The 18289-nt window shown below is 42.0% G+C and overlaps 2 protein-coding genes across 10 annotated transcripts; one reads left to right on the top strand and one right to left on the bottom strand.

Annotated features, from left to right (window-relative positions):
• Window positions 1–2707: 2707 nt before the first annotated feature.
• Window positions 2708–13334, bottom strand: tmco3 (transmembrane and coiled-coil domains 3). 4 transcript variants are annotated; one of them, XM_080489858.1, is made up of 16 exons: window positions 12985–13326; window positions 12753–12792; window positions 11810–11935; window positions 10474–10787; window positions 9432–9599; window positions 8782–8961; window positions 8500–8700; window positions 8252–8380; window positions 7985–8077; window positions 6519–6705; window positions 5721–5838; window positions 5416–5611; window positions 4998–5148; window positions 4828–4907; window positions 4562–4711; window positions 2708–4188 (listed from the first exon to the last, which is right to left on the bottom strand). In XM_080489858.1, exons 4-16 carry the CDS (start codon window positions 10729–10731, stop codon window positions 4075–4077), a joined length of 2025 nt encoding a protein of 674 aa, XP_080345984.1. In that variant the 5' UTR covers window positions 10732–10787; window positions 11810–11935; window positions 12753–12792; window positions 12985–13326; the 3' UTR covers window positions 2708–4074. The 4 variants fall into 4 exon arrangements, with proteins under 4 accessions (XP_080345984.1, XP_080345981.1, XP_080345983.1 ...); XM_080489855.1 differs by having other exon boundaries at window positions 12753–13334; XM_080489857.1 differs by lacking the exon at window positions 12753–12792 and having other exon boundaries at window positions 11810–11932.
• dcun1d2b (DCN1, defective in cullin neddylation 1, domain containing 2b) lies at window positions 12809–17371 on the top strand. Of its 6 annotated transcripts, none has more exons than XM_080489896.1 (7): window positions 12809–13026; window positions 14751–14967; window positions 15056–15224; window positions 15722–15852; window positions 15945–16027; window positions 16329–16425; window positions 17161–17371. In XM_080489896.1, exons 2-7 carry the CDS (start codon window positions 14793–14795, stop codon window positions 17238–17240), a joined length of 735 nt encoding a protein of 244 aa, XP_080346022.1. In that variant the 5' UTR covers window positions 12809–13026; window positions 14751–14792; the 3' UTR covers window positions 17241–17371. The 6 variants fall into 6 exon arrangements, with proteins under 6 accessions (XP_080346022.1, XP_080346024.1, XP_080346020.1 ...); XM_080489898.1 differs by having other exon boundaries at window positions 12931–13030; XM_080489894.1 differs by lacking the exon at window positions 12809–13026 and adding an exon at window positions 13185–13406.
• Window positions 17372–18289: the final 918 nt, after the last annotated feature.

The following is an 18289-nucleotide window of genomic DNA, read 5'->3' as shown; positions in this document are numbered from 1 at the left end:
ATATGATTCAGTTTTACTCTGAATTGATGAAGAGCTGCAATCCAATCAATCATGTATCAGAAGTTTTCCTTCATTTTCTTTTTTTTTCCTTTGCTCACTGAGTTATTCCAATTTATTTCATATTCTCAACATGCTCTGTCCTAAAGTCCCTAATTTGTTGGTAAATTCTGTGGTTTGTTGAGGACATAGTTTCTGTCAAGTCACTGTCATAATAACATCTATGTCATTATTAAAAACATTTTTTTCCTCATTTTCCAGTCAATTTTGTCAATTGTGATCAGAAACCAATCACCACCTCTTCAAGGTGATCCTGAGAATTGATCCAAAGATAATGTAGCCAAAAAAAGAAAATTCACCAGCTATTAGGTGGGACCACCTTCCCAACTGGCCCATTTTATCTTGGCTCAATAAACAGTGACGAGCGATAACACTTCATCGAGCCAGTTTCAACCCTGCAGACTTGATGCGAAATGTTAAACGATAAAACTGGAAAGGCCTTAAAATCTCCAGTGAGGGAGAGGAGGAAGAAAGAAAAAAAAAGTCACTGTTGAAAGTGCAGTGAAGAAAACACAAAGATCTACTGTGAGACTCTATCATGGCCACCCTGGAGGGGAAGAGGACTTGTGGGCAGCGTCGTGAAGACTTTGGCCGTTTTGTCTGAAACTCTGACAATGGGACATTTATGAGGAGAACATCGGAGAAATGCGTTGCCAATGAAATAACTTCATCACCGGCACTCTGTGCAACATTAAATAAAACTCTGAAATATGAAGCATATCACACTAAATCTTCATTCATCAGGTTACACTTTGCAGCAAAAACTAAAATTCAAAAAATCAAAAATTCAGTTTAGCATATAAGTGCTGTATAGCAGTCATTGAAACTCATCTTTACTTTTCAACAGATATTCACGTTTATGTTTTTTTTCTATAAACGACGACAACTTCAGCTGACTTATTTCCTCAAAAAATTTAAAATCTGAACACCAACTTTTTACTAAACTGGTAAAAAACCTAATTCTGTCGACTAAATTCAATTAACACATTTTAACAAGATCACACAAAGTGCTCAACACAAACCATAAAGGAATGCACAGCTCAGAAATTTAAGTAAGAATTAGATTTTTTTTCTTTTACGAATTGTTGACAGGACCATGATTCTGTTTGATTCTGGAGAAGGTCAACACTTCAGTAGCAACAGTTGAACTGAATCACACAGCTTTACAGTGGTATTTAAATAACGTGTTTAACTTTGAACAGCGGCTAACATTTCCTTACAAAGTCAGAATAAATGTGTCCGTGTGTTATGTTGCGTGAAAAATATAACTTGGACTTCTGTTTGTGGTCATGCATGTAACGGACAAACCAGTCAATTCAATCACTTCTGAAAAAAAATCAAGTCAAAAGCAGAAAACTCATCAAAACATAGTCAAGCTCTCGTCATGCTAAGAGGATGATGATGGTGGTGAAGAGGTTCCTGTGAAATGTGCTGACTGCAGCGGATATGCGTTATCAGCTTACACACTGCATGTGTGGTCGCATGCACACACACGCATACACACACACACACGCACACACACACACACACACACACACACACACACACACACACACACACACACACACACACACACACACACACACAAGTCTCATCCACAGCTGATTAATATTGTTACCAGTGTTTCGGCGACTGATTAAGGAAATAATGTTTTAATTAGAAAACATTATGGTGCTTAAAGAAGTGCATCCTTACGGGCTCACATAGTCAACTTGATATTTATGCAATAATATGCACTTTGGCAATTTGGTTGTGACTGATGAGCTGTAGAGGGTATTTCCTGCCTTTCACTGGATACTAACTAGAATTGGTTTCTGCCTCCTGGACTGTGAAGAACTGTGAGGAAAGACGGCTATGGGGGACAAATCTATGGGTTTCTGTTGCAACAGATATGGTATAATTGCATATTTGACATAATCCATGTCATATAATGGGAATTATTTATATCATTTTAATCTTATCTATATATTTTGTCACGCATACCAAAAACTGCCCGTCTTTGCTGGATGATTTCCGATCAGCCTGTAAACATCTCTCATTTGCGTCGTTTCCAAGAAGGCAGAGAAAGTACATTTTAGTTGTTAATGGATATTATAATGTTGTATGGCAGTTTTGAAATGGATTAGGGGATTTTTCTTTTGCTAGATGGAAATGTTTTTCAGAGAACTTCTTGTGCTTAAATTACTTCAAATTACTGTATACCTGAGTTCATTTCAAAGACAAATTATCAAAAGTATGCGTGTTGATTAAAATGGAAGAGATACAATTCATCCTTCTCATTTAATCAGCTGCTGTAAATCCCAGAAATACTTATGGCAGATGTGCTCAGTCGCATTTTCATCATTTAGTAGTGAGCAGGGAATCGTTTTTGCGTTTGTCACCATCACCAAAGTTGCCCATGTCCAGTTTGAAGGGTTTTTGGCCCAAATGATGAAAATTCACATTATTTAAAGAGTATCTTTGAGATTTAAGTATTTTAGTGGTATTCTTCTGATGCAGTCTTGTTGTGTAGTCTATATAATCACAACTAAATTACTGTTATCACCCGCTCTTGGCTCTAACTTCACAGGAATGTGTCATTATCATTCTTCTGCCCAGTTTTGATTCAAGTGCGCTGAAGCTGGGAAACAACGAAACACCGAGACAGAATCAGTTTTCATGCTCTCCTCGAGAACACACTTTATTATATATATAAAATAAAGTAAACATAGGACAAAGTAAAATATTTCCTTTTGAATTACATTTTTTGTTTCGCCAAAAAACCCCTAAGCAAAGCTAACGTCTGGATTGGAAGCAGCCTGTATTTGTGCCTCGGAGCATCACGCACACACTGCAGGGGAATGACACCGGAATATTTCTCATTAATAAGTGACTTTCACACACAAATGCATTGCACACCGTGACTTACAAGACAAGGACGTTTTCAGCGGGAGATGCGTTCTCTCACAGTGAGGCGACACTCCTCAGTCACGTGTTGAGCGCAGAGAAGTGCTGAGCAGGCACATACATTTGACATTCAGTGGTAACTAGTGCAGGTTTTTCCTTAAATGTATCTTGAGCGGATACGCGACTTTCTCTTCTAATCTTCGTTGTCTCGATCCTCAGTTCTATCGCGAAAGCGAAATGCACCAGGGTTTTTCCTAAAACTTGACGGGATCGTGGGAATTTCGGTGCAGTTTACTGCAGGTTTCCGGTAACAGCAGTGTGTGAGCTCACCTAAATTCACAGTAGTACATTTTACAACAACACGCTACACGTACCATTGATTAAATACAGCAGACCGATGTTTTTAACTTAAGTAAACCTGAAGTACCCAACGCGGACTGAAAAACAAATACAGGAATGATGGGAGTTTTTTTTTTTTTGTTCGTACAAAAAAATACAATCTATGAAAAAAGGGAATTCAGTTATATATAACATTGTAAACAGCTTGAGACAATTTAAAGTGTTGAAAGGAATGATGAATGGATTTGGTTCAAAAGTAAACTTATACATATAAATACTTGCACACTCCTGAAACGCATTAAAGCCGGAAGGAGTTTAGTCTTTTGTGCTTCTAATCTGAGGTGGTGAGCTTCCTACCAACCGCGCCACAAATGCTGTCAAGGGTTGTATTGTGGAGTTACAGTATCTTTTCTTAATCACTATTCCTAGCTATAGCCTAAAAGTATTTTGAGCAGGTCATATTCAGTACAGTACCGTATAGCTTGAGATGTAAAGCTCAAGGTTGTCAGACAGAAAATGTAGAAGAGTGATATAGAATAAAAGTATAAAAATCTGAATGATTTTAGATCTCAAGGCAAAAATGTAATAAATAATTTTCTCTTCTCTAAGTGACAATCAAGTATTAAAGAAAGAAGACCAGGAAGAAGCAAAATTAGAAGAAAAAAAAAAGAAGAAGAAGGAAAGAATAGATTAAGTTGTGGAGAAGAAGAAAAACAGGCGGTTTTGTGAAGAAATCAAGACTCGAACTATTATCAGCCTCAAAAAACTCAAAAACACACAAGAACCGTTTGGTCATGTGACTGTTTTGCGTTCGACTCGAGGAACCCAGGTATACAGAGTAACTCTCCAGAGCAGCGGCGCCAGCAGCAAACTGAGAGTTGTGACACTGAGGACCAGCAGGTACACCTGAAGCAGGAAGAGATTCGTCTATTAGCCTTGTGGTTTGGAAACTGTCACAAACCTGTTGGTTGACTATATTTTACACTCTTTTCATGACAATAGGACACATACCTATCATATAAGGGCTGTTTATTGCTCTCTACAGTTACTACCTGCCGTTAAATAATACCATATTGGTCCCTAAATACTTAAAACCAACATTTACAAGCAGTATTTTACCAAATACTATTATAAAACTGAAGTTACCAAGTCATTCAGAGACGACAGCAATAAAAAAATCGAATCAATTGATGGTGACGGACACAGAGCTACAGAAACCATAAATCAACAGACTGACGGGTGAAATAACTCATAAGTTGCAAACCAAGTCATCACTGACCTCTCTGGAGATGATGCCGGCTCGACGAGCGCGGCTGCCCAAGACGAAGGAGAACTCGCTGACCTGGGCGAGTCCGGCTGATACGATCCACCGGATGTGCCGAGAGCAAGGAGGCAGGAGCACCGACAGCACCAGTACGGACATCAGAAACTGAGAGGAAACGAAGAAACAATAGGCAAAGAAAGAAATGGAAAACAACCAGTGAAAAAATTTTATAAATATATATATATATATAGATATATTAAAAAAACAACCATAATCCGTACTTTCAGTATGACGAGTGAGAGCGTCAGCGAAATCAGGATGGTGAGTTCGTAGACCACGAAGGACGGGAACACGTGGAAACCTGCAGCGACACAAAGATGACTCAGTGAAGTCTCGCAGTAAATTACAGCACACGTAAGACACAATTGTAGATCAGAAAAGATCATCTGACCGATGGAAGCAAAAAAGATGATCGTGAGGAAATCTCTGATTGGCTCAATGCATCCCATGACCTCCCCTGTGGCCATGTGACCCTGCGAGGACAGAAGAGCTCCAGCCAGGAAGCAGCCCAGCTCCATAGAAACATTCAGAAAGTCAGTAACCTGCAGACACACACACACACACACACACACACACACACACACACACACACACACACACACACACACACACACACACACACACACACACACACACACACACACACACACACACACACACACACACACACACACACACACACACACACACACACACACACACACACACACACACACACACACACACACGTGACAAAGGGTCAGTAAATAGTAAATGGACTTCACTCGACACAATGCTACCAAATAATCAAAGAAAAGCAGAAGACGAACCGTCAGCATGAAGAAGACAAACGCTGCCGTCCCCAACACCAGGATCTCCTTGTTGCCTTTGCTCTCAGTGTGCAGCTTCTTGTAATACGGACCAATCAGGAATGATCTCATGAAGAAAAAAAGCAGCAGCACAGCAGCAAGAGACCCCAGGACCTGGACCAGGAGGTGCAGCACGTGGAGACTGCCCAAGAGAAAACTGAACGGCACAGAGGAGACAGCAGGTTCACACTCTCCGAGGGTTCGGTGGGTCTCCTGTGTGTTGAGGGGTTAAGAGGAATTTGATAAGTGCCTAATCAGTAACTGACCCGTCCAAGTCTCCACGTTGTGCCTGGATCAGAGTCGGCATGGTCGCTATGAAGAGGCCGAGCTGAACGTCTTGCATCACTAACATCCCGAGGAGGACGGTGCTGTATTCCAGGTCATCTGGAGTGGGAACGCACGGACACACGCACACGCAAGAAACGTGATGTGACTTGAAAAAGTATTCAGAAACAAAGTAAATTAAATCGCTAAATTGTCCGTATTTCTCTTTGGACTGTGGGAAATCTTATGAACGTGTCAAAACTCTGCACGAAGGACTGGGGACCACATGAGCAAGTCTAGGCTGTAAAACAGAAGGATGATTGCTCTTTCAGTTGGTGACACATGCTTGCATGCCAAGTTGTGTTTTCATGGTTTGCTTTGACTTTCTTACAGACTGTGACATCTTTGTTCCAAACTATAACTGTGACCATGAGTCTAACGTTAAAAACATCGCTGCACCTAAATGAGTAATCTATCCCACACAAGCGTGCTCCTCCCTCCCTCCCTCCCTCCCTCCCTCCCTCCCTCCCTCGTATTTGTACAGTATTACTTCTGGGGCCCGCCCATTGACATAATACCATGCTTTTTCAGTGAAATTACTTTTACTCATAAACAAGTGTGGGAAAACTTTGTATTAAACATTTCTCTAACCATTTGCCGTTAGAATCAGGAATATGAAACACACAGTTGTTATTACTGTTGAATGGAATCATTCACACAAACAAACACTTATTTGTCAACGTTAAAACAAAGTAACATGAATGCATGTGAAGGTGAAGCAGCCCGACACGTCCACATACCTTCCTTGTCTACTCTGCTCGCTCCTGCGAGGAACCGGGACACGAGTGGAGTGCTGGACAGTGACAGACATGTGGAGATGAAGACCGTCTGGGTGGGTCGGATTCGCAGGACTTGTCCCCACAACAACCCGGCCGCCACCATGAGCAGGCTCAGGTAGAAGGACCCCTGAACTGACGTCTTCCAGACCTTCACACAGGGACGTGTTTACGTCACTTAACAATCACAACCTCTACGTGTCGACGTCACCATTTTCCATTTCTTAACCCTGTGTGTTTTTTCTTTAACCATAGTGTAATTGTAAGCAAAGTCCACGTGATGATGATGATGATGATGATGATGAATTTATGAGGATTTGCACACATCTTCGTCCTCTAATGCACGAACAGATGTGCGCACAGAGGGAAGCTGTGACTGAAGTAGAAGAGCTAATAAGCAAGTTGATTTTCAGGTCTGTCTGGATCTAATATTTCAAAGCTACATTCCAATGGAAAGTATTGATACGGTCATATAAAGTGGATATAGGACTAATGTTAGGATGCATATGTTTAACAAAATGAAATTAATTTTCCTTAACTTTTTTCCCCATTCCTCTAATTTCCCCCAAATCACATAAAATGCCACCAATGACTTTTACATATTATGATTTTACAAAACTCTTGTGAGCCGGATAATCCTAAATAAAGTAGCCACATCCTGGAGGGACTGGATGGCTTGACAATGACGGTAAAGTCCTTTTTACATTTCAATGCCCATCATCACACTTTATTGGAATAAGCAATGACTTTATAGCAGCTATAAAAAAGATAAATAAAAAATTCTGGGTGTTATAAAAGCTGAATTCAAAGGCAATAATATCAATGTTGGTTGCCTTCAAGAGAACGTAAGTTAATAATTTCACGCTCTTTAGTAATTTGGATAGAAAGCAAAATGTAGTAAAGGTAACAACAACCGTGAAACCAAACTGTATGAAAGAGGCTGAACAGCCTGCAGTGCTCTCAACCCACTAACGAACTACAGTTAGTTATAGTAACACAAATAATTATGGTTAAAGCAACAATAGAAGTTAAATCTACCAACCAGATGGTTATTTAATGTTTATTGCATTAAATAGGTGCCTGCCTCATAGAGATAGAGTAAACTATGCAAGCAGAACATGATAAAAGTACTGCCTGGTCATCTAATTACATGCAGATGAATTATTTTACTTATATTACAGCTGCTGTATTATTTAAATTTCATAGTTGTGGGTGAAAATGAATTGCTTGTCTAATACGATAGTGGGTAATCCGTGCAAGAGAGCTTTTGAATTTCTTGAAAGATGTTTTAGAATTTTTCAACAACAGATTATCTTCTTGCCGTAAGACTCCGTATTCTGTATCCTCCTCAGTCCAGAAAAAAAAAAGCCAACATCCTCACCTCTGCCACTTCCAGTTGGATCATGAAAAAAGTTTGAATTCCTCTTTACCTTCCGAAGGCGTTCGGGTGAGAACTCCAGTCCGACCACGAAGAGAGTGAAGAAGACCCCCAGCTCGCCCAGAGTCTCAACCTGAACCATCGACTGCAACACAAAGAGACAGAAGAACTTCATCAATTAATCCAAATCACCTACACACCCCCACACCCCCACACCCCCACACCCACACACCCACACACCCACACACACACACACACACACACACACACACACACACACACACACACACACACACACACCTTCCCAAATTGTACACACCTTGACACTGTTGAGGCCAGAAGGACCGAGCAGGACCCCGCAGATGATATATCCAAACATAGGAGGCAGACCCACCAGTGTGCACATCCAGCCACAGGGGAGGGACAATATCACCAGAGACACAATGTCCTGCACATATACATGTTATAGGTGACTCAGAAACTGCCCTAATGGAAAGATTATCAAGCATTCCATACACGTGAAGATGGAGTTTTGTATTCAAAGATGAAACAGGATCTAAAACCGACCTTGATGAAATGACGGTCGGCTCTCGGCATGGTGGAGTCCCGAGGTTTGGTCAGAACATACTGGTTGTTCTGGGAGTCGATGAGTATGCTCAGACCGAGGTCGTCCTCAAATTCCTTCTGTTGGGACCTGTTCTTAATCTTCCCTATATTCTCCTCATCATCATCCACCCTCAGCACGGCCTCGATGTTCACTCCTTCCATCTGCACAACAAAGTCTCATGTGTTTCCCAACATTGTAGACAAACTACTACTAAAAAAAGAAGCTGATGATGATTTGTTGACCTCTCTGTTATTGTCGAAAGCATGTTCCTCGATCTCCTCCTCCAGTCGGTCCGCGGCCTTCTTTACATCCTCCAGGATTTCATCCAGCATAGACAGAGTTTTGTTTTGGGCCAAAAGGCTTTTCGCTGCTTCCTGCTGATGTTTCTCAGCAGCGACAAGCTCCTGGTACTCCTGCTCCTCCTGAATGGGGACAACACAGTGCATCAGCTGGACGCTTAACTTGCCGTAGAACGACAAGAACGAATTCAATTCATGATCACAATGTGTGTTTATGCCACGATATGCAGCAACAAACTACAACGTGATGATTTCTAGAGCCGAAGCCATTAATCAGAAACTCCTGGCACATGTTTTAGAGTCTACTTTTATGACAGAACATGTTGGTGTTTCTTACTACTGCTATGATACATTGACACAAATTGGAAATTTTTTTTACAATAAAACCTAAATAAAAAAAACCCCAACAACATTAATTTTAGTAGCTTCTAATGAAAATAACATTTCAGATACTTTAACAATATGGCGAGATTCTTCAAAAAAACCTCCATCGAAACTACTAACGTTCCCTTGTATCATCAACAGTTGTTTATTTCAAAAATATAACTCATTTAAGACCGACTGAATCTGACCATCGAAGCCTTTGACCTCACCCTGATGGCCGCCTCCCTGAGGGCCTCCAACCTCTGCCTGCTGCTCTCCTTCATGTGGGCCACGTCCCGGTAGTCTCCCTGCAGCGCTCGCTGCAGACTGTGCACCGCCTGGAACACAAAGTGCTCGCTCTCGTTCAGCTCCTTCTGGAAAACCTCCAGAGTATGAATCTGAAAGCAAAGGAAACGGCACTCAGTCAGCTCGCGAACTGTCAAAGTATCTGACGTCTTAAAAGTGGGACTGTAGGAGATATAGAGGAGCTAAACTGATGTCAAAAGGTGGGAGAACAGGAAGAACATCTGAAATGGAGTTTGCGTCCAAAAGTAGAAGCCACTGAACCTGTTATACTAGCAGGAAGTTTAACCTACATCTTTTTAAAACATTCATTGTTCTTATTCAGAAATTGACCGTTTTAATTTTTTTTTTTGTCTTTTTAACAAAAAGACTCAAGGACAGTTTCTATTCAAGAGCTGCTGACATGCACACACACACACTCCTCTGTGCACACACACACATCCTCCTCCAGACACATGAGCATACACATGGTACAGTAGGCATGCAGGTGACTTTCTGGTTCGACCTCACACAGCCAGGACAACGCACTGTGTTTGCACCTTTAGAATGTATATACTGTCTTTAGGTATTTTATTTAAGTACTTTGAATGTGCATAGTATCAGGGTTTCTTGTGTTTCGAAAGCCAGGACTTCCAATTGCTGATTCTTCTGATTCTGAATTGGTGATGCTGGTTATTTAGATAGCTTACTACCATCAACAGTTTACTACCATTTATGAGACCACGGGGTGAATATAAACACCTTCGCATCGAAAGTATATTGTGCCGGAGCTCTAATACAACCAGGCCACATATTAAATTAAAACATGTTGTTACTGCATTAACAATCAAAGGTTGACACACAAATGTAAACACTGAAGACATACTGTTTGATACATGTACTGATACAGACAAACTGTGTTTGACCGCCTCTAACAAATCCCTGCATGAGGCCTGTGCTCAGCCTGGTGTTTTATTATTATTCTGATACCTCAAAGAGTTTCTCCTCCTCCGAGAGCTTCTGGTTTGTTCCAACAGCGACAGCAGCCGAGGCCAGCTTCTTGACGACCACATTCTTCTGACGGAGGAGACCCACCAGCCGCTTGCAGTTGCTGTTCAGCCAGCTCCTGCCGTACGGGGTCACCTTGCCATCAAACATCATTCTGGCATCCTGGGGCACCTGGTCTTTCTGCAGCACAACAAGTGCCCGCACCAGGCCAAGGCACAGCAGCCAACATACAGCCTGCATCCAAACCTCTGCTTCCGTCTTCACCAGGGCGTGAGATCTGATGAGGAGTACAAGACCTGCAAGGAAGAGAACGCAATTAGAATGGATCACCTAAAACTAGTGCAATCAGATACAAATACATCAGTTCATATCCTCAAAAAGAAAAAAAAAAGGAGTCAGACACAGTTAAATCCAACAAAATCAAAAGAATAGACAACGACACATATAGTCTAACATGTACTGGCTAAACCTCATGCCATTGCTCAAAATGTATTTAAAGTACACCACTGAGAGACTTTTTACACGACAAATGTTTCTGCTTTTTAAATGTGAATCTTCTTCTTCTTATCATTATTATTATTCCAACCCCACATTCACCATCCAGCTGTCGGAAACACTGACCAGAACATCACATTTGCATTCGTCTGTATCAGAGAATAGTCCAAAACAAATTCACTCTATATCAAAAGGCACATTCATCTAAAATGACAGTACGTGGCTGTCTTAGAGCTCGGTGGAGTCTTTATCTAATTTTATGTTTGGATGGTCTTTTTAAAGAGCGAGGTCTGAGTAGTAAGACTTTCACTTTGTGACAGACAGGCTGGCAAAACAACAAGATGTGGCTCATTATTTTTCATGTTTGAGATTGATTTTATTGTTTGTTTTAAATAAAAGAAAACACTTAAAATTCCACACAATTTTCACAAAATGTTCCCGCAACAACCATTTTTGCACAAGTCGATGGAATTTCCTCCAGGAATGAATTAAATATTTGACATTCTTTTCTATTCATGTTACCTAGTACTTGTGTGAGCAATCTCCTCTTCTCTCCTGTCATACCAACAAAAGGCTGGGTGTGGCCACAGCTGTCCCTCCGTGTTAGCACACCTGTACTTGTAGCTGGTCCTGCAGGCTGCTCACTGGCTAATGCAATTTACTTGTCACTTGTCTAAATTCCACAGCTGTTAACTTGCCTGCTCCCGCCCACCTGCAATGTCACATATATTCACCACCAAGAAAAACAAAGACTGAAGAACAAAAGCCAACGTGGCAATAAGGATGTATTACAATGCAATCTATTAATGTAATTCAAACTCACTGTCAGGACCGTTGGTTCCTTTATGAGCATGAGTCAAGCGGAGTGAGCCTTAATTTTCCTAACTCCACCGCAGTCTTTCTTCTTGAGGCCAGATCAAGGCTGCTCTGCTACAGCTGCACAGACCTGCTTAAATAAGCACAGACACAGACTTTATAATCCAAAAGAATCCCATATTTGATTAATATACATATTTCAGCATTTTAGAACACAGTTGACAATAAAGTAAATGTTTATCCCTGCTTTTTTCTGATTCCATCTTGCATCCATAGATATTTCACAAAAGTAAATCTAACAATACTACAGTATAAAGTTTTCTCAAACAAACAAGAAAACTATCCAAAGTAGAGGGAGCTCAGTACTATAACACAGACTTAGTTGATGACTGATGTTGTCGATGATTGTTTTTTATGGCGATAGTTTTATCGCAAGCGAGGAGTTGTTGTCCATGTTTTATTTACATAAATACACATGATCTGTGTGGCAAAACCTTCTGTGATATGTCCATCTCTCAGTATCTGACCTGCATCGTGTCTTATTCTCACAATCATACACTGAATAAAGTGAGTAAAGAAAACAAATAAGCGAAAGTAGCAACACAGAGTAATAGTAATCAGTTACTCAATGTTAAACACTCCTCCGAAATATACCTGGGAGTGGTGCAACAATAAACAGATCGCAAAACCTTTAAAAGCCAACAAACGAACAGTCATTAGTCGAATCTCGGTGCGGGAAGGCAGAACAACCTTCTTCACATGTCATGTCTGATAAATATGTAGAGTAAAACTCCATGCAAGAAGGTGAATACCCGCACAAAACTCGGAGAGTCAGAAGACACACCAAGCGAGCGATCATCCCACACACAGATTAACCCAAACTTAATTACAAAGTGTCCAAACTGAAAGCAGGAGGACAAAAAAAAGAAAAAAAGAAAAGCAGCCAGTACCTGAGAAACGTTCGCACCACCCCGACTCTTAACTCCTCGACTGGAGGAGCGGCAGCAGTGCAGGAGGAAGAAGAGGGAGAAGAAGAAGGGAACAATCATGCTGTTGTACCGCACCACCATCACCACCACCGCCGACTCCCCTCCTCCTCCCCTGCTGCCACATAGCTGAAGCCAGCGTCGGAGCAGCAGGCGTTCACCGCTCCTCCACCACCGGCTCCATGTTTACTCTGACCTGCGGTGCCAGCGGCGGACGGGCCGGCCACACTCGCTCCAGGTAGGTATGTCTGACTGGCCGCCGACGAGCTCTCCCCCGAATCCCGGGGCGAATGGAGCGGAGCGTGTCTCCGCGCTCTGGGAGCCGCAAGTGTGCGTTAAAAGTTGTCCGGCGGATTCCTGGGAGCTGTCAGACCAGCTCCAGCCAGCTGAGAGCGCAGACAACACAACACCGGCGGAGCGGGGGGCAGAGGAAATCTGTCCGGCTGACAGCGGCAACTTCTCAACGGAAACACCTCGAAACATGCCGCAAATGTTAAACAACGTGACCAGCTCCGGTTGTTTCCCCGAATATAATCGCGCAGATATGATTTAGATCTATCTCCAGATTACTTCCGAAACATCTTTATCAGATTTGACATGGGAGTTGTAGTTTTCATGGTATGTTTTTTTTCTTATTTTCTTTAAATCTCAGTTGGGCAGCTCGTCTGGGGATGTATTTCATCTCGAAACATCTCATTTTATAATAATATTGTTTATCATGATTACTCACAATTTAGTTTAAACAAGTTTTATTGGGAGTTTTGTTGTCTGTGTTTTCTCAAAGGCTATATTTTATGTGTGGTGATACTGTATTGGGCACTTTAAACTATCTCTGAGGCCTTCTCTCTTAATATCTCTGGGTAATATCCACAATAAGCCATTGGAATTGTAATTTCTATTAATTTAAAAGCAAAACTGATGTCCAGCCCCGTTAGGCTAACGCCAGGCCTGTTGAATCAAAGGACTTCATTTCCCATAATCCCACGGGCCCAAACAGTAGCGCAGTTCTTTTGACGCATGCGCACTGCGCGTAATTGGATATCAAGTTGGCCAAAACAGCGGGTGATAAAATGGTAGGTAAGATTAAAAACGAGAAACCGGGAGAGTTGTTAAGCCCCGTTTAGGCCGTCCGTAGAGCGATGGCGGCTGCCGCTACACGTCCGGGGGACACCGCGGTGAGGGGGGGCCCGGGGTGTCCTCAGCCAAGTGTCGCATTGCCAGGGTGATGTGTGTCGGATATGAGGGAAATGGAAGGTCAGTTGTTGGTATTTTGAGATCGGACAGCCGCACTCGCTCCACGTACCTTTCCCTTTTTGGTAGCTCGCTGCTGCCGCTGCTGCCACGGCTCGGGAGAGCCTGCAGGATCAAACGCCCCCCTCCCGTGCCCAGGAAAACTGGGTCGCCCAGCACTTGGCCTGTCACGGTGAATTCGCTGTTTGATCATCGGGCGGGTCAGGTCTGCAGTTCTGCAAAGACATGCAACCCACTCAGCCGCCGTGTAGACACACTTACCAGGACCGGGCGTTTGTTGTATAAGAACGGAGCTCCGTGCATTTGCAAGTAGTATTTATTCTATTTTTTTTTTGTGTTTTTTTTTTTTTGTTGACACGTTTGTATACTCACACAGAGGTTGTTGCACGCTTGAATCACGTAGTTCTTAAGTATGTGCACTATGTCCGGCAATGCCCCAGACATGTGTGTGTGACTAAAACAAGGCTCGTGTCCAGTATCTGATCAAAGTCAAGGCTTGGATTAACATCTCTGATCTACTGCAACTCTTTGCAGTGTGTGTGTGTGTGTGTGTGTGTGTGTGTGTGTGTGTGTGTGTGTGTGTGTGTGTGTGTGTGTGTGTGTGTGTGTGTGTGTGTGTGTGTGTGTGTGTGTGTGTGTGTGTGTGTGTGTTACCTGAAGCATCTGGAGATGGGGAAACCTGCATTCACCTGTTTCTTGCCTCCATCACAGCATAAGTTGAAGTCATCGCAGAAGGACAAGGTTCGGCAGTTTATGTCCTTCACTCAGGCCGGGGAGAGGACAGCCGTGTACTGCCTGACGCAGAATGACTGGAAATTAGAAGTTGCTACAGACAACTACTTCCAGAACCCAGATCTCTATTACAAAGAATCCATGAAGACGTCTGTGGACCGCAAGAAGCTGGAGCAGCTCTACAACAGATACAAAGGTAAGTGGCTGAAAATAGAGACTGCAACACATCCTGAGTGAGATTTAAAACATTTTTGTCTATAATAATCTTTGCTGTTTTATTCCAGACCCCCAGGATGAGAATAAGATAGGCATCGATGGGATCCAGCAGTTCTGCGATGACCTGACTCTGGACCCAGCAAGTATGAGTATTCTTGTGGTGGCGTGGAAGTTCAGAGCAGCCACACAGTGCGAGTTCAGCAGGAAAGAGTTCCTGGACGGCATGGCTGAACTAGGGTGAGAATGGCTGACCATGACTTTTATCATTTCACGATTCTCTTGCCCTTACGGAATTAAAAAAAAAAAAAAAACTGTACATACAATACAGTGCAAAGGTTTTAAAAAACTTAGCAGAGAGTGAACTTCATTCCAGCCACTAAGAAGAACGAGGGAAATGACTGTGGTTCCCCCAGAGCCTTGACCTTAACATAGTGGAGTCTGTCTGGGTTTACATTAAAATACCGAAAGGAAGAACCAGATTATATTGACAGAACAACTCTCCAAGAAGACCTCTGTGCAAATAAACTATCAGCAAATGTATTAGGAACTGATCCTGCTTTGAATTTTACGGGTGTTTGCACCAGTCACTGATTTCTGTCACGCTAGATACTGAAAATATTGTATTTTTAAAAGCACTCGTCTAAAAAAAAAAATGTCTATATCTGTGTAATTAAAGTTCAGTGTCAAATGAAAGTTTCTTGTTTTCGTCTTCACGTCTTCTCTGTCTCCTGCAGCTGTGACAGCCCGGAAAAACTCAAAGCCATGCTTCCAAGATTAGAACAGGAGCTAAAAGACACAGGAAAGTTTAAAGACTTCTACCAGTTTACCTTCAATTTTGCCAAGAACCCCGGGCAGAAAGGGTTAGGTGAGCTGGATATGTAGCACAGCAACCTTTTTGTGTTTTTAAACACAACCAGTGAAACGTCTCCATTTAAAAGCTGCTGTTTTGCTCCTCAGACCTGGAGATGGCCGTGGCCTACTGGAACCTGGTTCTCACTGGTCGCTTCAAGTTCCTGGATTTGTGGAACCGCTTCCTGCTGGTAAGGGTGGCGAGTATTTTTCTTCCTCTTTGTCAGTATTCTTTAGGTCTGTAAAGCAGGTCTGGAAAGATGTATGAATTTCACATTCATTCAACAACATCCACTACTTTTACGTCGCCGTATAAATGAGGAATAGCACAAGTGTTTCCTTGAAGAAAGGAAAAAAAAAAAAAGAAGAAAATCACAAGTCTTCCAGCGTTTCATCTCTCACCAAAATATGTCACAATGTTGTTATTATGCGACTCCTACGGTTTATGTGTTTGTAATCTTCTCCCTTTTCTTGTTACTGTGTTGCGTTCAGGAACATCACAAGCGCTCCATTCCCAAGGACACTTGGAACCTCCTGCTGGACTTTGGAAATATGATCGCAGACGACATGTCGAACTACGACGAGGAAGGTGAGCCGTGGATCCGTTCATTTTTATTCATTAATCTTTTAGTTTCAAACCGAAGTATAAAGAAAAGTTGAAAATCTAGATTGTATGTGTTCAAAGAAAAATCCCCCCCCCCCCCCCCCAATTTATTTGCACTGCTTGTTTGCTTTTTTTTTTTTTTTTAAAACCTAATCACATATTCACGCAAAGAAAGCAAGTAAGTAGGTAACAAATAAATAAACATGTTGACCCAGTGAAAAGACCATATTCGCCTCTTCTTCGTCCTTATACCTTGTGAACACCATTTGTTTGTTCCGCTGTTTGAACTGCTTCATGGTTGGGATGATGACCAGGGACAGCATGAAAAATACATAAATGTCTGATTGACTGCAAGTTGCCCTGCAAAAGTCTATTTGAGAATATTCAGTTTTCACATATCTATCGAGGTAAATACCTCTGTAGTACTAATAACTGAAGGGTTTTTTTTGTTTAAAAAAAGATATATGTTGAAACTCATATCTCCAGTGTGGTGTACTCACAAAAGCAAAAGTTTTACTTTCACATGGTACGGGTAAACGGCACCATTGAAACAGCATTCATTATTATGTTTTTTTTTTTGTATAATTTTGTTCCCCAATACATGGAATCTCAGGTTTTTACGAATTATTTTTTAATGAATAATCTCATATGTTATGTTGTCACTTCAGAAACTTCCCACATTTAAATCTGACTAATGTTGTAACCTCCACGTCTCCCTAGGAGCCTGGCCTGTCCTCATCGATGACTTTGTGGAGTTCGCTCGGCCGATAGTGACGGGGAGTAAACGCAGCATCACATAATGTTTGTCCTGGGATATTGAAGTAGACTGGAGTTTGTGGTTTGTTTGTTTTTTTCCCCGATTTTTCGTTTCTGAATGAGGTTTTGATAAAAAAAAAAAAAAAAAAAGAGCCAAAAACAAAAAGAGACAAAATTCTCACTAAAGCCCGTCTGCAGCTTGTCATTACGATTGTTCTTCCAACTGCATACGACGGAGATCGACCTGGAAAACCAGTTCAGGAAGGAAATCGGCAAAGATGGGAAAACATTCTCTGGTGGTGTTCATATCATCTTGCTGCCACGGACAGACTCTGGAATCGCAATACGGAAACGATGGGTACGCGAAGACTCGTCCCTCAGATTACCAGTGGCTGTAGCTTTGAGCTGTGGACTCACTAACAATCAACTCGGGGGCACAGTGAAATTAAAGTGTGAGTATTTAAACACGTGCAGAGGATTGAGTTAAAGACGAAGTAGGACGTCGCCTCTCACAGTATGTTTAAAAGCCTGCTCGTTTGGTCTGCTGGTGTGAAACAGCGCCACGGATGGTAAGGAGTGGTATTGCGTCGTTTTTCACAGAGATTGCGAATGTGTTGCTCTCTAACAATCACATCAGAGAGAGAGCGCAAAGAAACTTGTTGTTTGTTTACGTGAGTGTGCGAGAGAGAGTGTGTGTGGGTGTGAGTGTGTGTGTGTGTGGCGGGGGATTCATCACTCTGCTTCCTCTGTGAGGTTTCGTCATTTTTGTTTTTAATGTAAAGGTAGGACACTACGATTCGCCTTTACCGAGTGACAACGATGAAGGTTCGAATCCATGTTTTGTATCCAGGCGGAGTGTCGGGACAGAGCAGCATGCTTTTAGAGCTCGGCACCAGCAGAATCGCGTTCGATACTGTTCTCATAGAAGTAAGGACGCGACATTTCGATGAGCATATAAAAGTGAACAAATGACGCCGGTATGATCATGGTCGGAAGGTGAAAAGCACTTGAAATGCTACAGCATTGCTTTTGTTTTCATTTTATTTGAACACGGATCAGAAAGTGACTGGCACGTTTTATTTTATTAGTTTTT

The sequence above is a fragment of the Lipophrys pholis genome (assembly GCF_963383615.2).
Source record: "Lipophrys pholis genome assembly, chromosome: 2".
NCBI lineage: Eukaryota > Metazoa > Chordata > Actinopteri > Blenniiformes > Blenniidae > Lipophrys > Lipophrys pholis.
Note: the sequence above shows the minus strand (reverse complement) of the source record. Positions and strands in the feature narration are given on the sequence as shown.

Excerpts from the sequence above, each read along its gene's own strand:
- tmco3 (XM_080489855.1), bottom strand. The coding sequence starts at position 10,731 with ATGCAGGCTGTATGTTGGCTGCTGTGCCTTGGCCTGGTGCGGGCACTT. Across the intron at positions 8,962-9,431 it reads TCAGGGAGGCGGCCATCAGG|GAGGAGCAGGAGTACCAGGA; the intron begins GTGAGGTCAAAG and ends GTCCCCATTCAG. Across the intron at positions 5,149-5,415 it reads TTGTCTTCTTCATGCTGACG|GTTACTGACTTTCTGAATGT; the intron begins GTTCGTCTTCTG and ends GTGTGTCTGCAG.
- dcun1d2b (XM_080489893.1), top strand. The coding sequence starts at position 14,014 with ATGTGTGTCGGATATGAGGGAAATGGAAGGTCAGTTGTTGGTATTTTG. Across the intron at positions 14,245-14,750 it reads TTGATCATCGGGCGGGTCAG|CATAAGTTGAAGTCATCGCA; the intron begins GTCTGCAGTTCT and ends CCTCCATCACAG. Across the intron at positions 15,225-15,721 it reads GACGGCATGGCTGAACTAGG|CTGTGACAGCCCGGAAAAAC; the intron begins GTGAGAATGGCT and ends TGTCTCCTGCAG.